This window comes from Candoia aspera, chromosome 2 (genome assembly GCF_035149785.1).
Source record: "Candoia aspera isolate rCanAsp1 chromosome 2, rCanAsp1.hap2, whole genome shotgun sequence".
In the NCBI taxonomy this organism is placed as follows: domain Eukaryota; kingdom Metazoa; phylum Chordata; class Lepidosauria; order Squamata; family Boidae; genus Candoia; species Candoia aspera.
Window position 1 is genome coordinate 114,384,705 of NC_086154.1, and position 20,208 is coordinate 114,404,912.

The following is a 20,208-nucleotide window of genomic DNA, read 5'->3' on the forward strand; positions in this document are numbered from 1 at the left end:
CAGCCTCCTCCTGAGGCTGAAAAACAAGAGCAGAATATTTCAAAGTGCAGATCCTGCTGGACTTTTACCCTAAACCAATTTCTTCTTGCATTTACTCTTGAATGGAGGTGCCGAGGAGTTGCAGCATTGGTTCTGGCAGGCCTCTGAGCAGAACTGAACTGAACTGGAGGAAGAACAAGAAGTTGCCTTTATAGGCCATTAATTAAGCTTCTGTTCTATATAATCTTTCATGTAACAACTTGTAGATACCTTCTTCAATCTGGTAAGGACTGGGTGAGCTTCTAACTAGGGTGTGCGGGTATATGTGTGTGTTCATGTGAGGTGAGCAAGAATCTTCCTGTTCTACTGATTTGTGAGATGCGGCCTAGGCAATAAGAAGTCCTGCTTTAGCAAAAAGGTAACTATTGTTTTTACCATTTCAAATATGCAGCCATCTCAGAAAATTTAGATTTCGATATGATGCTGAAAGAACACTGTAGCCTTTTGTAACATTAGGAGTACTTCAAGGAGTAATGAGTAGTGGTGATAATGTAGAGTTTTTCATATTGAAGTGTTTTCATCCCATACATGAGCCTCAGTATAAGGCAAATAAAGACTTACCACAGGCACAAACATCAAGATTGCATCTGAAATCTGTAAAGACAGTGTAGCACCTGAATATGAGGCATGAAAACAAGAGTTTGTTTTCTCTCATCAGCATATGCACAGTATTTACTAGTTCATGTAAAGATTATTGAAAAATGGAGACAAATTATATTCACTTCTGTGTTTGAAAACTTTATTAAAGCATTTTCAAAATATACATAAAAACTAAGAAGACTGAAACAAAGAAGCCTACAAAGAAAAAGAAAAAGAACTAAAAAGGTGTGAAAAAACACAAAACAAACTAATACAAAGTGATTTCTGACTTTCTGTAATAAAAATATACATAAATCAGTATCAACCTCTTACTCCAATTCATATTATAGTAAACATTTCTATAAAGCATTTAAATTCTCATTATTACATTCCCTTCTAAAACAAAATTATCCTCCAATTAAAGAAAAACATATAAAACCCTTCAAACATAATTTGGAACCAAATATAGTAACAAACACTACCCTTCTTCACTATAATTTGCTCCCATCTGCTAACTAAACTAACATTAACCAAAAATATAAAAATTATCCGAACAGCATAAACATTTATCTAAACCCTTAAAAAAATCCTGATAACCACATTTAAACAATAACCTGGGCATTTACCAAAAATGTAAGAATTTTCAAAACAGCATAACCATTTATCCAAACCTTTAAAAAACTGTCCTGATAAACACATTTAGACATTTATCCCACTTCAAAGTAAACCAAGGCAGTTACACCTCTCAGTATTATGTACAGAGCTTTCTTCTTGTCAATTACAAATTCTACAACCTGCCTTTAAAAGCCCAAATATTTGTCCAAAATCTTCCAGCCTCTAGAGTTTAATTCTCTTTCTTGGTCATGGTGTGGTGGCAACACTGTCTTCTTATCTTCAACTTTTGACAACTCAATTTTCCTTTGACTATTTAAACATAAGTCACCAATTCTCATCTTTTTCTTTGGGGAAACCACTTTACTCCTAAGGTAGTTTTCAGCCTTATCAGTTTCTCTCGATTCTTGTGACAATTTGGACTCCACAAATTCTGAGAAATGCTCCAAGACTTGAATAACAGCATTGTAGAGATCTTTAAATATCAAATTAATTTCCTCCATATTTCTTAACAGTAAGATAGATTGTGGCACCCTCTAGTGCCCCAGGAAGGGAAAGTCATTAATGCTGTAAGGGAACACTCTCTCCAGCCTTTTTATCTCTGGTGTGGCCAGTCAAGAATAACAAACAGCATTCCCATGGGAAACTGAAAGCAAATAGATCAGAACTCCAATCCGCAGATTCAGTGAAGAGAAAGTTTTATATTCCTCAAAAATAACTTTAATAAAAAAAGCAATAAAAATTCTTTAAATCTCAATTTAAGAATTTATATATACAAAACCAAATAACCAAGTTAATAATTTTCAAAAATAATGAGAATCACCAAGATATTCTGCATTTCTTTGTTGTAGAAAGCCTCTCTTTGGTAAAATTCAAACAAAAAAATCTTAGTGCTGTAGAAATGGGGTGGACAGCTTTAAGGTCCATTATGGCTTTAGAGCGGCTTAGGAAGATGACGGTCCTGCCTCCCAGCTGATCACTTACCAGTCGATTGTGAAATGCCATTTTGCGGTCTTCTGGCTGTGACCAGCCGTTTGGAGAACACATGGGGTGATTCCTGGGGTTCTCCTTAATCTAGGCTCCAAGGAAGCCTGCTTGTGCCCAAGAAAAAAAGCCACTCTTCAGGTCAGTCTGCAGACAGCAGAAAAAAACATCTCAAGCTGCCATTGTCCCCACTGGAAGTCCACATTATATTCACTTCTGATTTCTTTCTCCTAGAACATGTTGCTTCTTCTTAGCCCATATCAGCTTTTATCTGATACCTTTCAGATGTATTGGAAGAACTCCAGATTGGAAGATGACTTGAATTATAAAAACATTATTTAAGTACTAGAGGATGATGACATGTTTGAATTGTAATATGGAATAGTCTTCCACCTTTTCTGGCATACCCTGGCAAACACAACGGCAACATGTCAGAACTAACATTACTTTTAGAGATGGCATATGACCTGAAGTGGTCAAACTTCAATGTATCCTGTAATATTATGACTCAGCATCTCTCCAGCACTATCCTTTCATGCACTATTACTTCCAAACTAGGCTATCCTGAAGAACAAGCAGGATGTTATAAGGAATTCCACAAAAGGAAAACGAGACATTTGGGACGCAGGGAATCTTTGGTGTAAACTCCATTGTATATGTTACTATAACTGTATTCATGGAAAGAAAGGAGAACCTCTGACCTATTTAAATTATTTTACCAGATTTCTGCATTGTTCCTCTCCAGAAATGGTTTCAGGGAGGTTGGTAGCCAAAACATTTCAAAGAGGACACTTACTACAGTGAGAGCAACTTTCTCTTCTCTCTTTCAAACAAAACCTGTAAATGCTGTTCACTCTGCCATTAGCAGCAGGTCAAAACGGCCCTCTAAAAGGGGTCACACAAATTGAAGTTAGAGAAAATAAATTCACACTGATTATTTACTTCACTTAATGATCCAGTTAGAAACCAATAAAACTTATCTTTCATATTCCTCCATTATGAGCCAAATTTTCTCTGTGACCACTATGCTGACCTTTGTGCTTCTAGTTGAACACCCTCCTTTTACTGAATATGGTCATGAAGCAATACATAAAGATTAGAAATCATAAATATGACCTAAAATGTGATCTATTTCCCACACAAGCCCTAAAACTAGATTAAAAAAAACCCAATTAAACAGATGAGTCAGAAACATTCATTGATTTATTGAGAAAAAGGATCCAAAACTACATTTTAGTAGAACAGATCACATTTTAGGTCATATTTATGCACAAATACTGAAAATTTAAACGAGTTCACAAATGTTTAAGCACCACTGTATATCCTGGTATATTTGAAATCAGAACTCAATGAATATATTTAATTAGCATTCATCACTTACGGTTCCTTCACCCCAAAATAAGCTTTGGTGCATTTCATAATATCATGTCCAGGGTAGTGAAATACATTATATATATGCAAATGTATAGTATAATACAGTAATCAACCCTAGATATTATATTGCCTGGCAGGGAAAGCTTCAGATAGGAACAGGTGGAGAAAAGAGAGTTGCTTAATGTTGTCTAAATTTCACTCCAGGTCTCAAAAACAGAGAAGAGATTCAGCTGTTTTACTTGGCCAAGTGAACTGCTGATCTTAATGTAAGCACTTTAATTGCCACATTGCTTACTTCCCAGTTGCCCTGGGAGGCATGAGTTGGGTTTACATGATGCAGAAAAACTACCTGTGCCCTGATGTTGCAGTTACACATGAAATGCTTGGAACTTCCTGGAAGTTGGCAGGTCCTAGCCAACTTTGACTGATCTTGAAAAAGCTAAGCAGGGTCGGTCCTGGTTAGTATTTAGATGGGAGAGTACCAGGAAATGTCAGGGCTGTAGTCTGGAAAAGGTTTTTAAAACATCCTAGAAGAAGCCAATGACAAACAACTTCCATATTAGCCCATGTATTACCAGGGCATAAAGCTTTATCATCAGGAATAAAGATCGGCTCAAAGGCTTTCATTTTATCTTTTAACTTTTCATCTTTATTTTAACTTTATTTCTATAATCTCAGGACAAACTAGCTAGAAAAGTGAGATGGGGGAAATCCCTCCAATTGAGGTAAAATTATAGGCAATAATTTGCAATCAGTTTTCTTTCTTTTACGGTATGCATTATTTTAAATGTTTGCTAATTGTTTCAAGGAATTTGCTTCTGATTTTTGTATCAGAAGTCTACTGTGTTTGTGCAAGCTCCATTCTTATATGTTTTCTAAGCTGTTTGAGCCTCAGAACTGGCCCATCTTGGCTTTATATCCAATCCCCTCATAACATTCTATGGGAGATTGATGTTTGAACGCTATTTTTTATTTTATTGGCACTAAATGTCTTATTCCATCCAATTGTAATTTGATCACCTAAAGCTAAAACTTTAAAAGCATTACTGTAGCTTTTTAGCTTTAGGTGCATTTGACAACCTGAAATAAAATTCTACTTTTGTTTTTTCCTTTTTCTTATTTTTAATAATTTTTAAATCATAAGATGGACACATTTGTTTTCATCTCCTTAAAAGGAGACAGTGTAGTTGAATTTTGTTAAAATGAAATATTTTAAAAAGCACAGTTAGTCAGATAAATTGCAGTTTACCTATTGCTAAAGAAACAAGAAATTTTGGCTAAACCACTATCCTGATCCAACAGCATCAAGAAGTTCTTTGCCATGGAAAGAAGACTTCATCTCTGACCTATGAAAAAGGAAATGACTAAATCCATCCAAACTCATACATATCTATTTCCTTACTGAATGCAGACTACAAACTGTTTATGGCAATACTTGCAAAGACAATAAATGGACTTTTAACTGAATTAATACATCATGCATCACATGGATTTGTTCCAAAAATATACATGAGACACATCAGATATAACTTGAATGTTACTGATAATATAAATTAGAAAAGTAAGAAGATGACTACGACCCTTTCTAAATGCAGAGAAAACTTTTGATAATTGTAATGATCTTTGAAGACGAACTGTGGGTCTAACTGTGATTTGTGTGGGTCACACAGATACAGAGTATTTGTAAGGAACAAGGAGCCATGATAATAATAGCTTCTATCACAAACATGTACCATAATGAACTTTCGCCTGCCTTATTTTTGTTGGCATTAGGGTCAGGAATTAACTTAGCAACTCATAAATATGAACTAAAATTATATACTGATGGTGTTATACTTACAGTTATTCAACCAAAGTAGCCACAAATATTTAGAATTGATAATAGAATATATATACCAGTATGGTTAGGTGTCAATATTGGATCGATAAGGATAAAATTCAGTTGTTGTCATGGGATTTAACTAAGAAAGGAATTTTTGTACAGGATTTAATATTACTGCAAATACAGGTAGTCCTCATTTAGTGACAATTGGATTGGCAACTCAGTCGTTAAACAAAGCAGTTGCTAATTGAAACATCACAATGTTATGATTTTATTTCAGCTTTCCTTTGCTGCAAAGGTCATAAATGCAAGGCTTGGTCACAAAATTACTTTTTCACCATCATTGTAACTGCAAATGGTCACTGAGTCAGTCACTAAATGACTAGCTAGGAATGATTTAACAAAAATAGTATCTATTTAAAAATAGTTACTCACACATCTAGAAAAATGTAATAGCATATATATTAAGATGGAGAAAAAACTGTCTTGGTTAGAAAGATTTGCAACTCATTACAATGAATATTCTACCAAGGATTTTCTGTTCCAAGTGATTCCAATAAAAACTGAAAATAAGATATTAAATGACTGCCAGAGGCAAGTAACACAATTTGTATAGTCCAATAAAATACCAAGGATTAAATTTACAATGCTACAGGATTTGAAAGAACAAGGTAGCCTGGAAGCTCCAATCTTTAAACTGTATTATCAAGCTGGTTGTTTAACCTGGATTACTGACTGGATCATATCACTTCATTACCTCTACTGAGGGAGCAAGACTCCCAGATGGTCTACACAAATATCTTTGGCCTATACAAACAGAAATAAAAGTTTATAAGAGATTATGCAATAGTAAGCAACGTATTAAAAGTTTGGGATAAATGCAGGAAAAGAATCAGTATTATCACCTCTCACCTTGTTATTAAATATTGGTTTTTATGAAGAAGAAAGCACTGCTCAGTGGAGAAATAGGAAATCAGATAAACTGCAAGATTTTATTTTTAATAAGGCAAATATAACATCTTTTGAAACTTTCTCTTTGGAATGGCCAGAACCACCCTACCAGTTTCAGTATATTCAAATAAACTGTAGTTTTAAGAATTACAAAAAACAAAGGGGAACCCTTAAGACACCTGACTGAATTTAAAAACCTTGTAACACATAATTTGGATATTTGCTGGGCCTTATTTATAAACTATCAATGAAATATGAGTCAGAAAATGGACAGTTAAAGACTGAATGATTAGATGGATACAGAATTTAGATACGACAATGGATATGCAACAATAGAAATGTTAATGGAAGAGAAACATTAAATTCACACCAAATATTAGAGAAAACCGGTATGTTTACATGAGTATATTACTCCAGTATTAATTGCTAAAATGGGCAGTTCATTCTCTAAAAATCGTTGGAAATGTAATGACCAAATTGGATTTTTCCATATTTGGTGGCAATTTAGTAAAGTCTAACATTTTGGGAAAATGATTTATAATAAAATGAAAAAAAAATTTAAACCTAAATTTCCTTTCGAACTTATTTTTAAAAAAGTAAATATTACTAAATTTTACATTCCCACAAAGTATGCTGAATTAGTTTTGCATATGGTCACTATTACAAGGATACTTTATGATCTTTTTGCAAAGTGTGTACAGTACCTTCTGCAGAATAATGGCTAAGTTGTGGGAGTCTGCTTCAGTGTCCAAAATAACTTTCTTTCTTAAAAGTAAATCTGGCACCAAATTTAACTCAATTTGGAAACTATTTTTGAACTGTAGTTCTATATACAGGCTTGTACCACATCCAAAATTTGGGTTTCTCTTAACATAAATCTTAATATTTTAACCTTCAAATAGATCTTCAACTGCTCAGAAATAAGTTATTGTAATTCCTAATCTAATTCTATTATCTATATACTGCTGATTGCTATTGATATTTATATATTACTTGGATTTTAACAATGATCTGGAGTTTTTAAAATAATATATTGTTATTTAAAACTAATTAAATATTGAAAAGATTAACCCAGTCCTATAATGCTTGTAAATGCCATTTATTCATGTTGTGTTTTCTTTTTGTCTTTTCTCCTTGTCGTTTTTCCTTTTCCCTTTTCTCAGAAATGTTTAATAAATATATGATTAAAAAAGGGGGACAGGACTACAGAGCTACTAGTCTCTGGCTACACGCCCTGGAGCTACTAAGACCAGGGTTGATACTACAGAATTTATTTTCCATCTTATCATCATCAAGCCATTAATGGGTAAATTATTCAGACTGAGAGAGCCCCATCTCTCTCACAAGCTGGTTTTACGGGGAAGGAATCAGGGCAAGATACCTGATTCCTCCATGAAGGTGGCTGGTGGCTGTGGGAAAGTACTACATAAACCATAACCAGAAGCTGCACCAAGGCAAGAGGGAAGCAAGGCCTAAAGGCATGGTTGGGAACGTTTAGACCTCTCCTGCTATCTGCCAAGATGCGTCCCATCTCCAGCCATTGTGACAAAGAGGTTCTCTGAACATGGGAATGAGAATGGATATTTGTGAAATACTGCAGAACAAGAACAAACACATTCTGTTCATATCTCTTAAATGGTTAGTCAACTCCCCATTAAATCAAGAGAGGCGCGGAAAGGGATCAAAGGCATCAAGAAGGACCCACCTTTACACACACACTGATAAAAGGCAGGGCCAAAATACATACATATCTGTAATCTAAGAACACTAGTTTGCAAGAATCTGTAATCTAATCCTTTTCCTTGCAATAAACCTGATTAAGATTTTAAGAGAATCTCTCTTAAATCTCATTTGGTTATTCTCTATTTCCATCTTTTTAAAAAACTTCATCTTTTAAAAATGAAACTTCCATTGAGAACGTGACACTGTATCTGGATATACAAGGTAAGGTTATTTACAGAGAGCAAAATGCTGGTACTGCTAATAGTTTGTCTTGTTTGTGTAAGAGTGAGCTCGGGCAGCCTCCCCCTCCACTGTTCAATGTTCTGGACTTCTATTTCCATGACCCCCAAGCCAGCATTGCTATTAGTCATGCCATTTAAGCTTACGGGAGATGGTCTAATACATTCCGAGGGCATTAGGAGTGGAGAGACTGTGGGGAGGGGGCAGTTTGCCAAGCAATTCATACAAAGATTGTAGATCTTTGTAATGTAAAACATCTTACTGCTGAATTCTGTGAGCTTCCTTAAATAAATATGAACTCAACTCAAAAAATTTAAAAATTTTGAGCAAAAATGCACAGAATACAACTTTGGAAATACAAGGATGGGATTAAATCAATGGCTCAGTAGCTTAATTCGGAGATTAATCAGAAGCCTGCCTTGAAGATTAGCTTTCTGACTAGGTTTGGGCTGGCTAATTCAACAGGAGAGGTCAAACATCCATGGGACAAACAGGCAGAGGCCCTCAGAATAAAAGAAACATCCATGATACCCAGATAAGACTTTAACTTGCTAATTTGCCCAGAGGCAAGGATGTTTAACAATTGGACAGTGTTTCTGCCAGGGTTTTAGATCAACTAATAGGTAGGTTCCTCTGTGGAGTGTTTGAAAAAGAATGATTTAGAAATCAGAAATATATTTGCATTTTTCCAGAGTTCTAGTGTTCTTCTGTTCACATGAAAGTTCCTACTAACTGAACTTCAAATCATTATTTTTGCTTATCACTCCCTTAATAAAAAAGACATACTACACAAAGAGCTAGGGTGATGCTAATGAGCTCATATTTAAGTGTCATCATACCTGAGCCTCCAAGAAACAATCCCTAAATTGTTATTAAGTAATCATTTTTGCCAATTTAATTCTTATCAGATTACAATTCAACTTTATCAACAATATTTTCTATACAAAATGGGAGGCAGTTATCAAAATCTGACTGTGTGTCCAAACTCGTTTATTATTTTTGTATGTCTTGGACTCTTACATTTATGATCTAAACCTTAAGTATATTTAACAGCAAATGCCAACACACACAAATACTGATTGGACTTGACACATTTGATGTAAACACTATATCACACCCCAGAGAATGCACTGATCATTCCAAGGCAAGTTGAAGGAGCTCTTTATGGCTGTGTAAAAAATGAGTACTGCCATCTAGTGACCAGCCTTCCTGAAATTCACACAATATTCAAAATATATATAGATTTCTATTCCACCCTCCTAATGTATGCATCACTTTATAGTTTATGCTCTAAGATACAAACAGAAGGTATTGGGGTGGAAGTATTTGGGGAACATCTAAGTAAATCCCCACTAAAATTGCATCAGATTTTATATGATGCTCTGTGAAAGAGAAACTGCTGTTCAATGATAAGAGTACATATTTTGCATGCAAAGTAGGCTAGGATTAATCTCTAAAGGGAATTACCAGTTAGAATAGGCAATAGTGAGCATGATAAGCACAATGGTCTGGTTTGGTATAAAGCACATTCATTTATCTTTACACACATTTATGGCATAGGCTTCAACCATATACATTTTGGTATACCCAAAAAATCATTACATTTCTTTGGAGTTTCTGTAGCCTATGTTTCTACAAACTGTTCCATAATATTTATGTTTCTTACACATATATTTTTAATTCTATCTGCTCAAAAACTGGCACTTGTTATGACTGTCGACACATTTTTAAAATTTCTGTTCAGGTAACTGAAGTCACCCCAGACCTTCAAACTAGAAAAGCTGTTGATAATTTATTTGAAAAATAAGATACAGTGCTAGGATTGCCACAAAACTTCAAGAAAATGTTCAAGAACAAGGAAGGGACATGGAAGCCAAAGCAAGCTCACTTGCCCATTCTATTACACACAAAGGAGGAACACTGAATGCTAAAAATTCTGCAGCTGGAATAACTTCAGAACCTGATTTCAGCTACAGTATTCGCGTAAGATCTTGTTTCCTAACACTGAAACCAATTTATTGTTTTTTTTAATAAAGATCATGTAAAACAGACTTTCGAACCATGACCTGAACAACACTCCAGTATATATCCTGAGAATGTAATGTTTAAAACTAGAAGCCAATTATGGCTTGTTACGTATCTTTTAGGTTTCTTACTAATATGAAGTTTAATATCTCAAGATTAAGACTAGCATAAATGGATCTCTTTGCCGCAGTCATAAGGCAGCTCATAACAGAAGACCAGCCTTTTGTTCCAAAGACAAAACGCTCCAAGGTATGTTGTCAGCTCCTTTTCTGCTGTTATCAGAAAAGTTCCAGACTAAAGGCCAAAGTCCCACCTGCAGTTTTCTATCAAAAAGAGGTACCTGTGCAGACAAGATTAAAACTACTGTTGCAGGGATAGGCAGAGCCAGGGGAGACCTTCCAAAAGTTTGAATAATATCTTTGCTGAATAACTGGATTTGAAGACTTCTTCTCAGCAAAGGCACATGTGAATAGTAAGGGGGGAAGGGGAGGTGTAACAGGGAAGAATAAGGCAATTTTTCATTAGGTTTGCTCTGCCAAGTCAATAGCTTGGTTGAATAAAGCAGAAAGTGGGCTAAGTCCTAGGATGCAACAGGACAGAGGGGAAAAAAAGGCTGTACAGGCATTGCACACTTTGTACCACTAGGGGTCAGCACAGAAACAAGCTACAATTGCAAAGTTGTTTTTACAGAGCTGAAAACTATGCCAAGAGAAGCACTTCAATGTCCCATAATGCTCTGCAGCAAAACCAGTTAGAGCAATAAACCAGGAGCAGAACTTCTGCCATCTCTCAGCAGTTCATCTGACCTGCTTCAAAGTAGGAATTCTTTCAATTAGATAAACTCAATACCCTCATACTTGACAGAACCAATGCGAGTTTCAGGTAACAGGCAACGCCCATCCAACATAAAGGCAGTGATATAGGTTGCCACATGTCCAGCATCCTCTTCAGATTTTAATGCCACAATTATCTGATCATCAGTGTCAGGGACAAACTTGAAGGAAGAGAAGCCATGGGTGGGAATGATATCACCAATATGGCTCGCAGTGATATCAGTAAAGTCTGGTGTGGAACTAAGAAGCAAGTTGGTGCCACGATGCTCATCCTCCTGCTCATTGTAGCGTCCATGGCTGGCACGGCGTGGCAGGAAGAACCAACGCTGCAGTCTCTCACTCCAAGAGGCAGACTCATGGATCAAGTAACCTGGGAAGTATATAGAACCAAGATAGACATCCACAGGCAACACCAGAAAGAATTACAATACAGCACCAGCTGGCATAGTTCCAAGGGAAAAGAATCAGGATATTACAACGTTAAAGAATGATGGTAGAAATTTTACAGGTATTGGTTTTGGTAAATCATAGCCAGCACAAGATTAAAGAGGAGACATTATGCTCTGCCTTCAATCCCTAACAACACCCATATTTTTCATCCTCAAAATCCAAATTCTCTTTGCCTCTTTAATTCCAACAGTTAGGTGCATATAAATAAAGCCTTCATTTTCAGGAAAAAAGTATTAGAAGCAGAATTATACACACTATCCAGATGCTCGCAGGTTTATTATGTTGCACTAAAACAATGTCCATTGCTGTCCATTGCTCACCTGGAGGCTTGATCCCAGCTGCAGTCCGTAGCGCATTGTAATTGGCCACCCAGTTCTCATGAGCCACATCACCTTTGTAGCCAATGACTTTCACCCATTCAGGATTCTGATTCAGCACCTCTCCTGTAGTTGTGGTCCATTCCTTGCCCAGGCCTCCTACATAGAGGTGCTCATCCTTCACAGCCAACCATTCTGCCTTAAATCCTGAACAAAATGAGAGACAATGTAAGGCATTGCTTATCCCACCTGAACAGTTGGATGGACAGTTCCCGTAAGACAAACTTCACAGTATCCTCAGGAGGTTGAAAGGGGTCTGTCTGGTGTTAGGAGAAAAGTTAACTTCTCAGAATTCTGTTCAAAACATGAGTAAATTACAGTTTGACCAAATTACCTTAAGAATCATTTTCTTCAACATAAACTTGCCTCCTCCACCACCAGCCTCCCTGCCTCTATATTCTTCAGGTGCTTCCAGACAGCCTCTGATGTTAATAACTCTTTGCTCTTCCAATGTAAGTTATAAGGGCAACTTACTTTCCAAACCATCTGGTGCTATTGTATATTTTCTATCTCTTTACATCAGTGGATCTGGGGACCCTTGGGTGTCCCAGAGACCCTTTCAGGGGGTCTGCGAAGTCAAATAAATTATTTTAAAATTTCTCAGTTTTAATTTCTAATACAGTAATTATCAATAGATATAACCCACATAAACCAAAGCTCTTTGGGGTCCTCAATCATTTTTAAGAATGTAAAGGGGTCCTAAGACCAAAATATTTGAGAACTGCTGCTTTACATCATTATATTCTGCACATAAAAATGCCTCAGTGTCATGATCTTTATATGGGTTATGATCTTGATAATGGTAATAATTTATAAGACAATGTACCTAGAGCAGCTCAGTACATTTCTGATACATTTTACAACAGGCACTATTTTTACATAATACATAATATTGGAAAACTGTTCCAGTTTTTTCTTCTTGCAGTTTTAATGGTATTTCTGCCCTGAGTCATTAAGGGTGCAAACAACGTAAGACACACTAAGTAAATTAGTATAAAATGCTATAATATTCTTCCATTGAGGTGTGCATGCATGTATATGTAATGGAAACAGAACTTCCCATTCACCATTTTAACAAAGCGGATAATGGAAAAAGCATTACAGCTGCATGAACAGTGCTATAACATTTTTTAATATAAATATTTCAGTATTATTTTAATATATTAAAAACACAGCCAAAAAATCCAAACCAAAAGTACTTCAAATGTTATCTTTACTTCTTTTACTTTTATAGTATATTTCATTTTTAAAAATTTGAAGATGCTGTGGGGGGCAGCTTTTAGGCCAAAGGTCAGAGTAAATAATTATAAAATAAATGTCCCTAACTTTTATCTCTAAAGAAGTTTCACCTCTGCTGGACAACATAAAAGAGTTATAGTAAATCAGGTAAAATTCAAAAAGGAGGCATGATATTTGGAGAAAAAGATTTCTGGTGACCATAAGTTTACTTGAAGCATCAAGAAACTGGAGAACTACATGGCGGCTAGGGAATCTCCCAAAATAAAACTTAGAACTTAAACCTGAGCTCACCTTTGCCAACTGTGCCATCTCCATCAGATAAGATCACCCAAGGTACTACAGTGGTGTCATCAATCTGATAGACCACACCTGTGCGATCATCCACAGCATAGAGTTTGCCATTAAAGACTACTAGTTCAGAAAGCTCCATGCCACGCCCTTTTTCAGCTAGGTGAGATTCCAATATATGGTCCTGGGTATCCCACTCGACAGAGACATAGTCCCCACTGGCTGACAGTGTGAGATAACCCTTCTTCAAGTAGCTGAACCAGGTATGCTCACTGGGACCCTTGGAGTTTGTGTCAAGGTCAGCAATGAGTCCTATACGGTACCGCACGCCTTCTGGGATCCTCTGGGGCGGTGACAGTGGGTAAGTGTCATTATACCTCTCACTGGGTAGAACACTGAGCCTCCAGTTATGAGCATTGAGAGGAACTGGCCTGTTCACAGGGGATGAACGCTGATAACAAAGGAGCAACAACACAAGGACAAGGGCCAGAGCGGTTGCCACAATGGCCTTCCAACGCAGGCGGAAGCGGGGGTCAGCTGCTTTGGTCATGGACGCCAGCACTGGAAGACTGCCCACACTAATCCTCAAAGGATTCAGAGAATCATCCCATTGCAGGCGTGGACGGGCTGAGATGGGCATCAGCCTGAGGTTCCTGGGAACCTTGGAAAGAAAACATAAGGTCAGCAAAAACACAAAAGGATGGGGATAATGAACATGCAATTGAGTACTGTGGTAGTTACCTGTGTCTATGGGAGAAGGACAAGAAAAAAACAAGAATCATGGAAAGAGTTGCAACAGCATGTAAAAAAACTCAGACAACTGACTGGGAAATTCTGCAGTGGAACAGGAAACAAGGCTAGGTAGCCTGCAGTCCTTCCAAGCAATACGTTACTTGGATACCTGGTGGAGCTAGAGGAAATTGTGTAAAGGAAACTGACACGTAAGAGGCAGAGCGGCGAACTCATTAAGGCATTTCAGTTGATTAATGGTTTTCTTTAATTATCAACTGGTTAACATAATATAGGTTAAAAACCTTATTAAATGTGTCTTATTAAAATAAAGTCTATTATCTTGCCTTTCTTCCAAGGAATTCAGGATAGCATTGGCACCTCCTTCCATTTTACTGTCAAACGCTTCCATGAAGTAGGTCAGGCTAAAAGACCTGACTCGACCAAGGCCGCTCATTAAGCTCTATCCAAGTCCAAATCTTTGCCACAAAGGCTCTTCATATACAAAGCTACCCTCCACTGCTTGAAGATAATGATATATTTAAAGCTAGACATGAGAACCAAAATAGCAAACAACAATACACTTACAAGGTGATCTCAACTCACAGAATTTGTTCTCAACAATTAAAATAGACTCACAATAATCCATTAAACCTTTACTACTAAACTAATTAAAGTAAAATTTCAACCCTAACCAAAATGGTGCTAGAAGGTGGCAAATGAGAACATAAAAGGGAGTGTGCTGAAATTATTTAACAGACAACTCTTCACCTCCAACAACTTTTTTAGTCCAGTTCTCCTCTCATCAACTAGCAAGTTCCATGGCTGCAACCAATAGTCACCACCAAATAGCCTCTACATGCTCTTTCAGAAAACACAAGATTTAATACTTCACCCACCAGTAGGAAATACCCCACCCTAGATGACTACTTCTTTTCATTATACTGAGTAGAAATTAATACCCTTCCAGACCTGTTTGACTGCTCCAGAATCATATCTTGCCGGAACTTCAGGGGAGAAGCTTCACCTACAGAATGCAACAGGTGGCACAGCTCAATTCCTCCTCAAGAAGGATTGAGGAAGTACAATCAGGAAATGTCAACAGGTCAAAGATTGCTGACTTGTCCAACCAGTTCTACTTAAAGACCCAACAGATCTTTTTTCGTTTCTGCTCAAATAGTTATAGCACTACAATATGCCTCAGATATTGCAAACTCCATGCTCTCCATAGTTTATATAACAACCGTTCTCCCAGTGTTACTCTATATTACTAGATTTACCATAGATCCTGGACTAGATAATACAGCATCACAGTGAGACAATAAGGGGAAAGGGAGCTTTTTTGTGATAAACATCCAAGGTGCACATGGAGACTGAAAATCAGATGTTAAATTTCTGTCAATGGCTCCATAGCCAATTTGCCCATAAGAATCCATCTGCTGGAAGTTATGCTGAAAACATTTCTGCATTGACAGCTCTCAGTTGGTGCAATGACAGTACTGCATCAGAAGTCTTCCTGAGACATTGTGGAGAATAAAATGTTTGATGAGGGCTAAACTGCTGGGGCAAGATGTACACAGAGGCATTACTGGTATCTTTGTGCCTAGGCAAATATCTTCCTATCAAGAGAAGTAACTGCTTTAGCATTTTACAAAACACCCAGAGAAACTTCACAGCATTCCACAATTGTGAATATAAGTATCACTGGCACCTGGAGTGAAGCAATTCAATTGATGGGAACAGGCCCGGCAGAAATGAAAAGCATGCATAAGAGAGCTGTCCAAGGGCCCAAAATTGCCACTGTTCTGTTTCCTGCTCATCCATGTGCTCCAACTACCCATTATCTTTCTCTTTTTCACTATCAAGATGTTTCTGGGTGGAGTAGCTTCATCAGATATTTCATTCTGATGATGAACAACTAGAGCAAACTGAAGCTTATTTTGAAAGGGCTGCTGCTGTCTTCATCAACTCCTTGCTGGAGCAAGGGGTTCAATGGGAGGCAAGTCAGGAAGGGGGCAGAAGGAGGGACAAGAGAGGGGTCAGTATCTGCATCACCAGAGCCCAATGGCTGCAACCTAAACCACAGGGGTTTACTGGCTGCATCCTACTTGTTTTTCTCCCTCTCTGAAAGCTGACACTAGACTTCCAGGTGAGAAAATAAAATCATTCCCTATGCAGCAAAAGCAATACTATAAGCAGGCTGGCCCAGCCTCTGAGGATGGAAACAGAGTAATTTGATTAACTGAAAAATGCCTTGCCTAACCCCCATAAAATGGATAGGGTAGCTTGGGAGGTAAACCAAAGCCACTGAAACAAGAAAAAGAAAGATAGCAAATACATTCTCCTCTTATTCAATCCCACCAGTTCTTCCTGAGAATCCAGATATCTGGCAAAAGAAACAAAAAACAAAAACCCTTACATCTCCCCCTTTCTGACCACTCACCGACTAGGCTCCTCCCTACACCGGGAACAACCGGAGGAGGGAAGATCTTTCTGCAGCAAGCCCTCCCTCCAAAATGACTCAGATCCCAACATGCACCACACCCAAGAGTTTACTACAGATCCCGTCACCCCCTAGTTTACCAAGTGAATATATTTTACTTCCTGTACACAGAAAACTACATTTCCCACCATTCATTGCACAAGAAATAAATGATGCTGAAGTCAGTGGTGAAATAAAAGAAGTACAATATGCCACAGCTGTTGGCTCAGTGATAACGTATTATAGCCAGATAGGTGTCCTTTAAACACAAAAAATGGACATCTGGAAATACAATACTAACATCACAAAGTAACAAAATACAAAAGAAATAATGCAAGCTCAACCAAATGTATTTCAGATAATACTGCAGGCAATTGGAGCAGAGTGGAATAAGCACTGACTTGGCTCCTCTTTGTATGCGTGGCTGCTACGCCCATTCCTTCTGAAAACTTTTTGGGGAGAGAAAGTGGTGGATGGCTAGGTAAGCAGGGAGCAGCAACTAGTCAGTCTTGAACAGTTACCCAGCCTTGCTAACTACTATAATCAGGCCCACTCGTCAAATTATTTGGCGCATCTGTGCCAGACACCTGGGTCACAACTGTGGCTATGTCAAATGGGGTCTTTACTGCAGAGGCAACAAACGCATGCTTTCTTGCAAAGGAATGCAGCTCAAATAATTGCTTGTTCTAGTTTTTTTATTCCTCCTTTGCTCAGAAAAATCAAAACACTACTGAAAATATCCCATAAATCGTTTTCATACAGAAGAAAAAATGCAGCAAAATACATTACAGGAAAACCCTTTTAGATTTGTTGATAACCTGCATAAGGTATCTATCCTTTAAAGATCTGTTCAAAGTGGGAAGGTTTCTACTCAATATTGGTAAGAGTGAATAGATAATTAGCAGGTAGCTTTCCTGAACATTTTCACTCACAACTGTGGAGTGCTGTGAAGTTCTAAACATTTTGTAAATGCAAAGTAGTTACCACTTTTGTAGGAAGAACTTGCCTTTGGAGAAAGAAGTCAATGCTTCCATCCACATCTCCATTTAGCTGAATTACAGTAGTGAGATTCTCCTGTACATCTAAACCTGGAAGACTTTAGGTCCAGCACTTACACTAACTGAGGGTCATTAACGCATAAATATTTTCAGCTAATCGTGAACCTCAGGAGGTGATTTCTTTCATGATATGGCGACCATGAAACTTCTGCTGGAAATTTTTATCCAATTCCTAATTCCCATATGCAACTGGGCCATTCCGCCCCATCTTCTTTGCAGTTCTGTACTTCCTCACTGTGTGTTGCTAGACTTACAGTGAGCCTGGTAGCAGAGAGCGGCACTAGAACTTTTGCTGCAGAGGCCACGGAAATCCTGGCGTTTGCAGAATCGGAGACCCTTTATTCTGCCTCGCTGTTCGAGTAGCACACAAAGGAAGCCCCGTGGGGCCTTTAAGCGAAACGCGTTGAGCGAACTCAACGATCTTTCGAGCTGCTGACATTTCCTACATCCTGGTTGGGGAGGATCTTCCCGTACGTGAGGCTGGTCTAAGATTCGAGAACACTCGAACAGGTTTAGAACTCCTGGAGCCTTAACGCCAGTTCCAACGACGAGTTCGGAGCCATTTCCCGGGGCGGCTTTAGATGGGCGAGGTCATAAGTCCTGAGTTCCCGGCCTCTGAGCGGGACAAACGCCACCCACTGGCCCCCATTCTTCCTCCTTTGTCCTAACGGTCGCCGAACAAGCTCATCTCATCCTCACCACCGAAAAGACTTCTGGGGCCGGGGGTGGGCCCACCACCATTTTCAAACAGCCCTCGCGCCCGTCATCTTATGCTACCCAAAATACCACGCTCGAGAGCGGGCAGGGCATTTCGGGTAATTTAAGATGGCGGGCGCCGGCTGTTGCTTGGAAACGTCGTTGCTAGTCTTCTTCCTCAAGAGTCCTGTTGAAGTGGACGAAGGAAGGGAGCGCTCCTGGAGACCCTCGGCAGTTGATGATCCACGCGGACTGCTGGGGAGCGAAGTTAGAGGACAGGATACAGATCTCCCCCGGCACCCCGTGTCCTTAACTGTCCTAATCTGTCTATTACAGATTTTACCGAAAAATCATCTACCAGGGCTAGAATTTCAAAACTCTCTTTTGGAAACGAAAATGGGGCTAATAGTGGACCAAGAAAGCCCACACTGCATTTTAAAGCTATATTCAGCTTCTGATACCAAAACCGTTCTGAGAAATTGCGTCTGCATAGTCCACCTCGAGTGGTACTTTGCGCCTGATAGTATACAGAGATATTCCTGAAGGAGGCTAGACATCAAATATTGAAGGTGTGTCTCCTGTCCACAGCGCTGGTTGTTTACTAAGAGCCATATCTGTTAATAGTGTTCTTCACCTATCCTTAGGTTGGCAAAAAACTATGCTGCCCTGACATTGCTTGATCCCCATTGCTATCCCTAGCTGCATCTGTTCCCAGTCAGTGTCCCAGCCACCTAACTAAGTTTATATATATCAAGGTTATCTTTGGATGATGCCAGAATAAGGGAGAAATGACAGTACTGCTTTAACACTGGTATAGCTAAGTTTGATTTAAGCCTGTCTCATGCGTGGACTGGTAATGAGATGAAGGCAAATGAGATGAAGGCAATCTTGTAGAGAGATTGCAGAAAAAAATTATGTTGCTACAGGGTTTTTTTTTCCCCATAGGTAGGTGGAAGTGGGGAAGGGCCTTAAGGGTTCCAAGTGGCAATAAGGTAAAGTGTACACTTTTGCTAATGTCACCATGGTTTCCTGGAAAGTGAACCTTGTTGATTTTTAGCATCTGCTCTGGCAAGATGCTGATTTTCTTGTGTTCATTATGCCTTGCAGAAGTAAGGTCATCTGATGAAATGTGTAGAACTCAGACTAAAAGAACAAACCCGTACAAAAAGCTCACACTCTAGGTAATTAGAGGTGACAGATCTACCTGTCAACAGAACTAACACCCACTTTCTTTGGATTCAAGATTAAGCTACTAAAAAGGCTTATTTTTTACTCAAAATAATTTCATTTGGCTTAATTGTTTTTCATTTAATCTTTCTTGGTATTTTTGCTCACATGAACATTTTATTTATTTAATTATGAGATTTGTCTACTACGTGAAACCAAAAGGACTCTACAGGCAGTGTACAGAACTTACTTATAAAATGCAGTACAAGTCACTATAACAATTAAAATAGTAATCCAATTAAATCTCATTTTAAATTAATGCTAAAAGTAATAAGCTAAAATATATTGAAGTTAGCACTGCTGGTTATAATTAATCCCTGAAGGCCTACCAGAAGAGCCATGTGTTCACCTGCTTCTGGAAGCTACAAGGGTGGAAGCCATCCTTGCCTCAGGACAAGCTATTCCAAAGCAGGAGAGCTACTATAGCAAATGCCTGTTGCTGCCCCTCAGCCCCCATGCTTCCTGATTGGCAGGGACTCTT

At 38.2% G+C, this 20,208-nt stretch overlaps 1 protein-coding gene across 4 annotated transcripts; it reads right to left on the minus strand.

The window, feature by feature from the left end:
- Positions 1 to 9,835: 9,835 nt before the first annotated feature.
- Positions 9,836 to 18,571, minus strand: CANT1 (calcium activated nucleotidase 1). Of its 4 annotated transcripts, XM_063293348.1 has the most exons (5): positions 18,059 to 18,570; positions 15,237 to 15,327; positions 13,539 to 14,196; positions 11,952 to 12,155; positions 9,836 to 11,551 (listed from the first exon to the last, which is right to left on the minus strand). In XM_063293348.1, the coding sequence occupies exons 3-5, from the start codon at positions 14,173 to 14,175 to the stop codon at positions 11,181 to 11,183; spliced, it is 1,212 nt and encodes a 403-aa protein (XP_063149418.1). In that variant the 5' UTR covers positions 14,176 to 14,196; positions 15,237 to 15,327; positions 18,059 to 18,570; the 3' UTR covers positions 9,836 to 11,180. The 4 variants fall into 4 exon arrangements, with proteins under 4 accessions (XP_063149418.1, XP_063149419.1, XP_063149421.1 ...); XM_063293349.1 differs by lacking the exon at positions 15,237 to 15,327 and having other exon boundaries at positions 18,059 to 18,571; XM_063293351.1 differs by lacking the exons at positions 15,237 to 15,327; positions 18,059 to 18,570 and adding an exon at positions 16,708 to 17,292.
- Positions 18,572 to 20,208: the final 1,637 nt, after the last annotated feature.